We start from the raw sequence: 12386 nt of genomic DNA, 5'->3' as shown, positions 1-12386 counted from the left end.
CAGGATGAAGCTGGCTAAGGTAATGAGGAAAGAGGTTTTAGGTAGGGTGGCAGGTGATCAGTGTGAAAGGAAGAGCTCCATCACAGCAAGGCACCGGACATGCAGAATATTTGTGTATAAGGAAGTGGCATCAATGGTTACAAAGATGGTTTCTGGGGGTAACAGATTGGGTAAGGATTCCAGGCGTTCAAGAAAATGGTTGGTGTCTTTGATGAAGAATGGGAGACTGCATGTAATGGGTTGAAGGTATTGATCTACGTAGGCAGAGATACGTTCTGTGGGGGCTTGGTAACCAGCTACAATGGGGCGGCCGGGATGATTGGGTTTGTGAATTTTAGGAAGTAGGTAGGGGTGCGGGTTGTCGGTGGGGTCAGGAGGTTGGTGGAGTCAGGTGAAAGGTTTTGTAGGGGGCCTAAGGTTCTGAGGATTCCTTGAAGCTCTGCCTGGACATCAGGAATGGGATTACCTTGGCAAACTTGGTATGTGGTGTTGTCTGAAAGCTGGAACCCTTGTCCGCCGGAAGAATGACTATGTATCGGTCAGCCTTCAGATCACGGATAGCTTGGGCTTCAGCAGTGGTGATGTTGGGAGTAGGATTAAGGTTTTTGAAGAAGAACTGAGAGCAAGGCTGGAAGTCTGAAATTCCTGGAAGGTTTGGAGAGGGTGATTTTTAGGAAGAGGAGGTGGGTCCCGCTGTAACGGAGGACGGAACTGTTCCAGGTAGGGTTCAATTTGGATAGTGTCTTGGGGAGTTGGATCATTAGGAGTAGGATTAGGATCATTTTTCTTCGTGGCAAAGTGATATTTCCAGCAGAGAGTACGAGTGTAGGACAGTAAATCTTTGACAAGGGCTGTTTGGTTGAATCTGGGAGTGGGGCTGAAGGTGAGGCCTTTGGATAGGACAGAGGTTTCGGATTGGGAGAGAGGTTAACTACTGAATTAGGGTGTTGTGGTTCCAGATTGTGTTGACTGGAATTTTGAATTTTTGGAGGCAATTATTAAGTTACAGGGAATGGAGAAAAATATGGAAACACTAAAACACAATACATTATGGATGGCTAATACGGTGTAGGAAAACCACACGCATTTAAAACGGATTCCAGTCATCTTGGAATGGATAAATACAGGTCCTGCATGGTTTTCACGGGAATCTTAGACCATTCTTCGAGCAAAATGTGGCACGTTCACGTAAAAATGATGGGTGCAGATAGTGATCACACAGCCTTCTATCCAAGTATAGCATGAAAATTCAATAATATTCAGATCTGGTAACTGTGATCGCCAGGGGAGATGCAAAAATTCATCCTTGTGCTCAAAACAACCAGTTCTAGATTATAGAAAGTATGTGAAGAGGGGCCCTGTTGTCATGGAACACAGCATCACCACTGAGGAACAAACTTTGTACCATGGGATAGACATGACCTACCAGAATGGTCACACAATGCTTGGCAGAAATGTTACCTTGAAGAATAACCACGGGGCACATGGAATACCATGATATAGCTGTACAAATCATCAGTGAACTGCGGTCCAATTTCACTCTTGGGATGTAAACGTGGCCAGAACTTGAATATGGTGTCAAACAAGATTCATCTGATAAAATGACTTTCTTCCAATGCTTCATAGTTGAGGTTTTATGGAATATGCATCAAGTTTTCTTGTTACGGTCATTTGCATCACTGATGAGTAGTTTTGGAATTCCAGCTCCCTCTGAAGTTCCCTGGTTTGGAGCTCCCTTGATGCCGTTTTATTACTGAAGGGGTTCGCGAGTGTGACATTCAGTCCTGAAATATATTTGCAGCTGACATCCTCTGATTATTCATCACAATCCTCAAAATGGCCTTTTTTTATCACTCCACACACTTTTCATCCGCACCATGGCTCAGTGTATGATGTTTTTTTCTCTTTTCCAATATGTGGTATAAATCTTCGGTATAGTGTCTCTTGAAACACCGAACCTTTTGGCTACCTTGGTTACAGCAGGACCCACCATATGTGCACCAACAAATTGTCAACATTTGGATTCAGTTCGCTACACACACCACTGCTTTGAACATGACTAACACTTGCAGTATGGTGAGAACATCGCACAACTGCTGCTTGTGGTAAAATTTAACAGTGCATCCTGTAGGCTTGGTTAGCATTTGCGTCTACAGTCACACATGCAATTCTCAATGTGTTTCCATATTACTGTCCAAGCCCAGAATGTCATCACAAACTAACACCAACTAAAGAGTATAATTAAGTAATGATGCAAAACACTGAAATGAGGGCTTTTTAAGTGTAAACACAATAGCATGAGTTTAATTTATTTGAGTATGATTGACACATTCGGCTGCCAGATTCCAATCTATTATTATAACAAGCTCACTGAGGTTAAATGCACATTTAATTATTTCATTGATGCTTAGTGGTCTGGTTATATCTGTACATATACTGACAGATCCAAAATTCCACAAGAGGAATATACTGGATGTGCTTTTCTACTTCCACTGATTCAAATAGGTAAAGCCCACATTTGCTTAAATGAAGTCAAGTGCGAGAGAAAGCAGCACTGGCAAGAGATGTGAAATGTATCCCAGCAAATGAAAGGTGGATATTATGCAGCATTACAAACTCAAATTACCACAATACCATGGTTAATGAGGACGCATTTGGACCGATCTAAGATTTCCACCATCATTCAACTCCGCTTTAACTATGCCTCATTTCTTTGACTATGCCTCATTTCTTCTATGTCTTTAGAATTAAAATTTATGATTCCCCTGCACATGAGTGTAATTCTGAGTCAAAAGCTGATGTAATCCCGTTTTTGTTTCCAAGTTCCAAATTTGACAATGAATGATCAGAATGTTTGGAGACTCTGACAAAGCCAGTCGGAGTGGCTGAGCGGTTCTAGGCGCTTCAGTCTGGAACCGCGCGGCCGCTATGGTCGCAGGTTCGAATCCTGCCTCAAGCATCTATCTGTGTGATGTCCTTATGTTAGTTAGGTTTAAGTAGTTCTAAGTTCTAGGGGACTGAGAACCTCCAATGTTAAGTCTCACAGTGCTCAGAGCCATTTTGAACTCTCTGACGAGTACGGTTTATCTCCTCACTCAGAGTCTTCTCTTTTGGCTTCTAAAGATATCCACCTGTATAAAGTGATGGTTTTCTTAAGAGTATAGGATAAAATCTGTAAGACTCATTTTCATTTATCTGTATCACTTATTATTAAATTTAAGAAGTACTATGGACTGATAACACAAATATGACTTGTTTAGTGTAATTATTAAATATTTGTTGTGGAAAAAGTTGATGGCCTGAGCTTTCAATTCTGTATGTGGGCATTTTTGTGTTTTCTCTGTACAATTATGTTTTCTATGTAAGCATGTGTTCTTGATGGCTAAACAAAATACAAAGCCATAGAAAACAAACAAACAATTTTTTATTTAAACGTTACAAATACTTGAGATAGTTCTCCTTCATGAATGGATCCTAAGAAATTAATAAATTTACTTTATGGAATGTTTTAATGTTAAAAAGTGAACTTAATGTTGTCATCCTTTTGATTTATTTGTCAATCCCTAGTGATTTCATGCTACTTACTCTTTGCCGTAAGTGTTCAAAATTATATAGATTCAGATAGTTAGAACTTATCATTAAGCATTGGTGGCAAGACTAACCTCTCCAGTGACACACAGGTCATATTTAGAAACAAGGTCCTTGTAATTATTTTTTGGGAGAACTGGAAGCCTCTGTGTCTGGTCAATACTCTCCCAATGCCATTCATTCTCACTATTAGTTAGAATCAGAACTAAAGATTTTTGAACAAATTTTAATTCTTTTGCAACATGGCATGCCGTTAATGGATTGTCTCCAGTGATCATCACAACCTGTAAACAGGACATAGACCTAAATTAATATTGTAATGCATTTAACTGCTAAGATAGGAAACAGGTTTTTTCATGTACCTGGTGAGAGGCATTAAGAATCTCTTTTATTACACTTTTTGAATCAGTTTTAAGTGGGCAGGATATGACTACAAATCCAGCAAATTTTAATTCACATTCTATGTCTTCCCTTGACAATTCACGTATTTGCTGTGGAGTGAGACGACCAATCTCTTTCCAACCCAATGCCAATACTCTTGCACCTCGCCGAGACATTTCCAGATAAACTGAGTCGTAGTTGTCCGGAATGACAGAGAACTGTAATTTCATTAAAGGAATGCACAGATTAGTCAAAACTTGCACATATTCTCTTTGTACATGTAGATAACTATGGATTTTTTTGATTGAAAGCAAAACATCACCATGGACTTGAGTGTTTCTGGTGCTCCTTTCACTGTTGCTACATATGTTGTATCTGTGCTTCCAGATAACGTATACCCAGCAATAACAGACATTCTTTTTAAAGCTGATGAAAAATGATGGCGATAAAAAATCTTCATTCCAGGAGCTTTACCTTTCTTGGGAATCACAGCATCACCTATAACAAGAGATTATTGACAAAAGAGTAAAGAAATAATTGACATGAATACCATATTCTGCCTTTTTAGCGTGCGCATGCGAGCGCGCGCGCGTACACACACACACACACACACACACACACACACACACACACACACACACACACACACACACACACAAATATGATGTATAAAGGGAAAAATACAAGGTTATTCAATCAATAAATTGAATACATCATGGACAGAAATGCATGAATTACTTGGCTATTTTCTTGTTCAAGATTTATTTAGTCACTAAAAACCCAAACATCAGTTGGGACATCAGGAAACATAAGAACATGGCAGAAGCACTTACCTACTGAGCTGTCAAAAAAGTACTAAAAAGTATTGGTACTACGTGAGATCAGACAATGGATCAAATTCATGTCATTTGTCCAGGTGCTCCAGCACGATGGTGCCAAAATGAATGTTTTAAAATGGAAAGAGCCAGCAGTGCACTTGCTACTTCCAGCCACAGCACAAATATGAAAGTTATATAGCAACAAGAGGCTGTCAAATTGAAATTCAGCTCATTTAGCACAACAGAAGAAAGTCCAATGGACCAGATGGTGTGCTTTGTTTAAGCTAGAGTAGCAAATATGCAAGAGAATAGACTCAGTCATATGTGAAACCCAGCTTGCTCTGTTAATTCATGACATCCACCACATGATGTTTAGGTTACCGTCACAATTTTTGATTTCCAGAAAGCCTCTGATACAATTCATAGCACTTACCCTTGTAGGGAAAAGAAAAGTGTATGGAATGTTCTAATAGGAATACAATTGGTTAAGACTTCACAGTCGACATAACTCAGCACTCATCCTTAATTGGGGAACATTATCAGAAGAAAAAGTGTTGAACAGCATCTCTGAAGGTAGTGTAATAGTATAGCTATGGTTCATAATGTGTATTAATGATCAGGTAGATAGTGTCTGTAGCTCTACAAGGCTGTCTGTAGATTGTAGAATTATGTACAGGGAGGTTACATTTTACTGAAATTATTATAAAATGAAGACACATGCAGATTATTACCTCCTGGTGCAATAGCTGGCAGCCAACTATCAGCATAAATAAATGTAATGTAATAAATGTAAATAGAGGAACAGATCTCATGTTACTTGAGTATGCTATCAGTCTTGGGAATCAACCACAACCATCAACTTTATAAGAGTACCTATTCACAGCAATTTAGGATGGAGGAACCACACACATCAAGCCATTGGGAAGGCAGATGCCAAATTCTGATCTACTGGAAGGAAGGCTCACTCAAAACCCTTTCTTAGATACTTTTAATGGTCTGGAAGCCCGATGAAGTAGATTGACAAAACAGACAATTCAAAGAAAGCTCTGCATATGGTGCTATTTCAAATACATAAAAGGGAAAATTAAAGCTTTTTTTCAGCCCAACCTCCCATAAAAAGAAACAAAATCTGCAACAACATGTTGGCTTTGTATGTGCACTCAGTAGCATGTACAAGAAAAAAGTTACCTGTTAAATTTGCATTACATTCATAAGATTAAAATGAAATGATTGGATAATTAAATACCTTTGGTAAGATTCCAATCCACAGCAGTTAGCGTAGCTTTTTCTAGTGGATCACCAACCAAACCATCATCAAGTTGTGCTAAGGCATGACAAGTTGCAAGGACTTGTATACTTTCTAATGGAGCTTCTGACATGGGAGTCACTCCTGAGCGGCCCCTACAAGAAACAAATCTACACTCGTATATAAGCTTAAGTAATATAGAAGCTGAATACAAGGAATAAAACACTTAATCCCATATATAAAACACATATCCAGAAGAAAAATGAGCATTCTGTTCAGTTACCAAACACTGCAGTGTGTATGTAGAAAAAGTTTGTATGTGAAACAATGTCTGACATTCACCAAATTCTACTTTGGCCAGGATGCACACCACAATACTACATGAGCTATACTGTGTTGAAGAGAACAGTCATTGTCATCATCTGTAACAGCATCAATAACAGCATCAATAGACCTTGGTAAACTTTCCTTGACATGATATTGGTACCTCTGCGATGCTATCCATTCCATCACTAGATCACCACCACAAACATATGGGCTTTCAAAATAAGTGACATAAATCACTCACAATTACAATATTAGATTTTAATGGCTTGCTTCTAATATTTTTACACACTCTTGATATATAACAATGAAATGCTTTTCATATTGTTGCAGAAGAAGCTGAGTAGCAGTCACCACGGTGTAGTAGTTATGATACTAGACTGTTGCATGGAGGGTTGTGAGTTCCAAACTCATCTTTGTTTTTTTGCATCTGTGTGCCAAAGCTGTGGGCATTTTCCTGTTGAAGATAAATTTCTGGCAACAATACTTGACAGATGGGTGAATGTTAATTATTTAAATACGGAATGTACACAATCACTCAACAACAGCTGCTGTGTAAAGGCCTTTTTTCCTAGTGAACTTCATCATAGGTAATCATGTTACTACTTCATAAATAATGTAGAAGTAAAGGGGACCTCTCACTAAGTGGCAGCTCTCATCTAATAGTAGAAGTGTGAGTTGTTGACAGGCTCACACAAAAGAGAAAGAAAACTTGCTAGCTTTTGGAAAAAAATCATTTCCTAAGCTAGATTCACACACACACAGAGTTCTGGCTGGATGCACCATTGCTAGGACTGCAGTTTGTTGGCAGGTGGACTACAGTAGGGTATGTCGGGTGAGGGTGGGTAGAGATAAAGTGGAGGGACGATAAAAGAGGGGCTGGTGGTGGGAAAGCTAGCAGCTCAGAGGGAGGCAGCCAGTTAGATGGCTAGGAATGTGGGAGGGAGAGGTGGCAGCTGAGCAGGCCAGGTATGTCATGTACAGGTGCCAGAGCTAGTGGGGAGTGGTCCATGATGAAGATGACATGGAGACATGAACTGGGTGGGGGTGACTGGAGAAAACTGGGAGGGGTGAATTGACAGAGGAAGGGGAAACTGTTGGGTGTAGAGTGTGGTGACAATCTGTTAATGGAGACTGCGGCCAGGAGGGTTACAGGAGCAAAGACTGTTGTAAGGAGAACTCCCATCCGCACAGTTCAGAAAAGCTAGTGGTGGAGGTACAGACCCAGATGGCCTGGGTTACGAAGCAACCAGTGAAACTGAGCATGTTGTGCTCAGCTGTATATAGTGATTAACTTTGTTCTTGGGCACTGTTTGGCCGTGGCCATTCACTCTTGGGCAGCTGGTTGGATGTCATTAGCACAACAAGCTGCGCAGTGATTGGAAAAGAGTTGGTATATGACATGGGTGCCTTTGCACGAGATTCTCACTTGAATGTAGCACTTGATTAAAATGACAGAAAAGACTCTTCGACAAAATCTTTAAATAACAGTTGTGAGCTGTGTATGTCAACATGTACAAAGCATCCATCTGTATCTACACAAGACGAAAATTCTTCGAAATCTGGAGCATATGAGAGTGAGAGTGAAATGTGTGGGGAAGATAATGTTTTAGCGATATGCCTGACTGGAAGACATGTCATTTGTGTACAGTTGTGCAAGATTCCAACAATCTGTCATTTTTTCTAATATTCCTAACAAAGAACAAATGAAATCTGTAGCAGATGATACAGCAGGTTTTATTTAAATTTCACAGAAAATATGTGAAAATCAGTGCATTTTCTACATTTACACCTAAATATGTATTCTACAATGTTAGGTGGAGGGTTTTTCCTGCTAATATTATCAATTTTCTGTATTACTTCATTTACACATTGAGCAAGATGAAAATGAGACTCTATATGCATTGGTACAAGTCCAAATGTGCCTTGTGTTACAGTCATAACCTCTATGCAAGATATACAACAACGTCAGCATAATGGTTGCACAATTTTCATGAAATGCAAGTTCTTTTAAGTTCCTCAACAGGTTTTTGTGATAACTATGCCATCCTTCTTCCAAGTACACTGATTTACGTTCTCCGAGCCTTACTGTTGCACTTTCGTATGGGTTACACCAATCCGTTAATCTAGCGAAGTTTCTGATTTCATTCAATGTCTGTTGTGCCTACACAATAGAGCCCCAAACACTGGAACAATACCCTACGCTTGGTCGCATTAGCATCTTGTATGCGATTTTCTATGAAAATTGTACTTTCCAGAACCTTTTCAACAATTTTAAATCCATACCACATTCCATAGTGAATTACAGTCATATCAAATGCTCTGCATTCATGACGATACTACTGTTCAAAGAGAAATTATCATTCAAAAATCATACTCTGTCCAAATGGAGTACATTTGCAATAAAAAAAATTAAGCTGTGTGCTTGTCAGAGTGGTTATGCCCTGGATTTAATCATAAATAAAATTGCAACAATGGAAATCTACTGCCACAATGTGAGGAAAAGCTGTGACATAGTGGCAACACTCATGAAGCTGTATGTGGAACAGGAGCACACACTATGTGCTGACAATCACTGTTTTGAGTCCAGGCCTCTTCCTAGGGCTTCATAACAATAGAACGACCACAACACTACTTTGTAAGGACAATTTGTCAAAACTACATGACAAAATTAAATGAGGTGAAATCAGTTTAAGTCCACTGATATAAAGCTTGGCATGAAGTGGTGTGGGAAAAGAAATGTTTGTATGTTGCCACCTGTAACACCACGGAAAAGTTTTAAATGAAAAAGACTGACGGAAGGAATGGTGAAAGAATACTCGAAACACGGTACATTGCAGATTATAATTCAAGTATGGGGACAGTTGGCCACACTGACATGTCATTGAGTTCAGACAGATCAGTGAGGAGGACTGTGAAGCTTTAGAAGAAGTTTCTTTTGTGCATACTGGACCTGTGCATTTTAGATAGTTACGTCTTCCACAGAACAACAATAGAGTGAAAAAAACGTCAGCAGCAGGGTTTCATCTGTCTCTGCTCAGAGAACTTACTGAAAAGGATTTTGATGTAAAAGGTATTCACACACTTAAAGAGTCCCCGACATTGAAACTTTTTGCAATTAATTGCTGTGCAGACAAATGCACAGGCTTAACGGATTTCAGATTATATAACATCTATATCCAATATGTGAAGTACAAATTAAAAACCAAATTATGTAAAATCATATTTTTCTGATGCACAACTATACTGATGGAAATGGCAATAGTTACACAATGAACACATTCCACAAATGCTGAAAAATTGATAAATCTAGTATTTCCATGCCTTCAGAGTAAGTTGTTTTAAATTTCACACTTGGGTGAGCTTACTTCAGTATAGGTAAAAGCCAGTCCTGCAGATGAAAGTAGGTATGAACACATACATAGTGGCTACTGCGCGCGCGCGCGTGCGCGCGCGTGCATGTGTGTGTGTGTGTGTGTGTGTGTGTGTGTGTGTGTGTGTGTGTACCGGAACTTTTTAGGTGAAGACTGCAACACAGCTTGCCCAGAAGACATGCACATGCAACTTATTGCCACTGAGGATGGATATTTGCATGAGGGTACAGGAGCATCATACAGATAGATCTTACAGACGCTGACTGTTGTGCAGTGACTACAGAATGAGTGGTGGTGATATGGACTCAGCACAACAGTGCGGCAAAAGAATCTCTTCAATTGGTTCTGACAGATATATGACAACAGCTGAAATCCAGACAGGGGTTACAGCAGAATGTCATCATCATGAACTGTCTGAAACAGATCACTAGAAGCTGGGTTGAGAATTCCAGTTGTCATGCATCATTTACTGCTAACGCCTAGCACATACAACAGAGACTTGCATGTTGGCCAATGTCAACTGGGACACTGAGTGGCATTCTGTGGAGTTCAGCAACCAGTCTCACTTCTCTTTGTGATAGTTAGATTGACTCCAAAGTATCCATAGGCAACCTGGTGGAAAGTCACAGGAACCCATACCTGGGGGAATCATGATTCAGGGAGCTGCTGGATATGACAACAAGACTGACTTAGTAACTGTTGAAGGGAGGCTGAATTTTCATCAACATATGGCAAGAAGAACTTTTATCTAATTCATAAAACAATCATACAGCAACCAGTGATAAATGTTTTGCAGAGCAACAGTTTTGGCTGCAAAACAGGCTTTGTTATTTTATATTTTGCCAAATAATATTGTTTGTGTGGCCGGAACATATACAACAGCATTTCTTACATGTTTACATTTTCTGATGCATTTCTGTAGGCCTGATTCCACTTTTGACATCTTTGGACAACGCTACATATTCTACAAGTGCACTCAAGTCTCTTACAATTCGACAATGGTAACTACCTCCTGAGGTCTTATGCACTTTAAATGTAACTTTTCTTCTACTCAACACTATTTAATACATCAGGGCACCATGCAATGTTCTTAAGATATAGACAACTGTGTTTGCCTGCTAAGACATTTTCATGGACAGCAGCCTATGTGTTTAACATCTGATGAGCCAGCCAATCTGAAGATGCCTTAAACACGGTGAAATGAATTATTGGCAAAATATGAAATAACAAAGCCTGTTTTGCAGTGAAGACTGTTCATCTCTTCAAAATATGGCAAGAATGTTAAACCCTCACGTTGTAAACTCCAGGACCAGTGTACCAGAAATGTCATCTTTCAGCAAAATAATACAAGATCCCACACAGCAGTTCACACCACAAATGCCTTAAGGAATGTGGGGATCCTAGCCAGGCCAGGTTTGCTACCCATAGAGTGTCTCTGTGATGTGATGAGAAGATGTATACTCTCACGTCAATAATCCTCATGAACTGACAAAGCAAGTATTTCAGGCATGGCAAGAAACTCCTCAAGATGACATTCAGAGACTGTTGGTTCCATGTCACAATCAGTACATAAATGTTATCTTGCTTGTGGCAACCACACCACATACTAATACTGATGAACATATGTTCCAAATGGAATGGAAGACTGTTCATATTACCCACTACATGATGAACATCTTCAAAAAGTCTGATAAATATTGGACTGGTACTTCATGGCAAACTGTTGTACATTTAGAATTATTGTGTTTTATAAGTTACATCCAAAAAGTTAAAAATGAAGCATTGCTACAATATAGACCGCAACCTCAAAGAAAGGCAACCTATTCACAAGAGTAAATTTGAAACTAAAGCAGCCCTTTCATTAGATACTATACTAAAAGACAAAAGCTGTGCCTTACTAATGTTTTATACAAATTGTACTCATTACAAATAGACACTCTCTCCAAGTACAACTACGTACTCAATCTGCTATATTCTAAGGAGAAATCATACATAAAATATCAAACAACTCAAATACAACTGATTCAACTAGAGTGGAATGAATAAATTTTTACTGTGTTTCACAGCAAGTGTCGATGGGTTAGAGTGATATGACAGACCTGAGAAATATTTAATAGGTAATTTAAAACTATAAATCACCCTGCAGTGAGCTGTGGGTCATTTTCCTCTTCTTTATGAACATGTTGCTTTTGACCAATGCTACTAAAAACATGCCTCAAACTAGGGGAAGATATAATTCTTAGTTGAGAAAACAATTTTAATGACTCTTGGTATGTGAAATAATTCATCTGCAGAGAAGTATCTAAGTCAGAAATTCTGTGTGTCCACACAGCTTATGCACCCACAGTATTTAAATTGTATCAATGCAGAGCAAACTCAGGGAAACATAGGGTAACTCAGCCCCCATTAGCTGTTTGAGTACAAGGCACTTAGTGAGCAGGTAGATGGATTACCAACAGCAGTTAAGATAATGTACACTGAACACATTTTAAAATTAATTAATTAATTATCCATCCAAGTAAAACAACACACACCAACAACAATAATATAATCCTAAAACTACAATCTAATATTGATGACACACCAGCATGGTCATTCACTGCAAACAAATCTTCCATGTCACATGATTCACTCATTTTGCTGCAAACCAACATG

At 39.1% G+C, this 12386-nt stretch overlaps 1 protein-coding gene across 1 annotated transcript in view; it reads right to left on the bottom strand.

The window, feature by feature from the left end:
• The window catches only part of LOC126272238 (endoplasmic reticulum transmembrane helix translocase), a 142487-nt gene that overhangs the window by 81732 nt on the left and 48369 nt on the right, over window positions 1-12386 (bottom strand). Inside the window, exons 10-13 of the mRNA XM_049974941.1 lie at window positions 6034-6188; window positions 4292-4467; window positions 3951-4187; window positions 3663-3872 (exon numbers count right to left, since the gene is read on the bottom strand). Of these exons, the coding sequence (XP_049830898.1) occupies window positions 3663-3872; window positions 3951-4187; window positions 4292-4467; window positions 6034-6188 (778 nt within the window). The remainder of the gene's footprint in view (window positions 1-3662; window positions 3873-3950; window positions 4188-4291; window positions 4468-6033; window positions 6189-12386) is intronic.

This window comes from Schistocerca gregaria, chromosome 5 (assembly GCF_023897955.1).
Source record: "Schistocerca gregaria isolate iqSchGreg1 chromosome 5, iqSchGreg1.2, whole genome shotgun sequence".
NCBI classification, from domain to species: Eukaryota; Metazoa; Arthropoda; class Insecta; order Orthoptera; family Acrididae; genus Schistocerca; species Schistocerca gregaria.
Note: the sequence above shows the minus strand (reverse complement) of the source record. Positions and strands in the feature narration are given on the sequence as shown.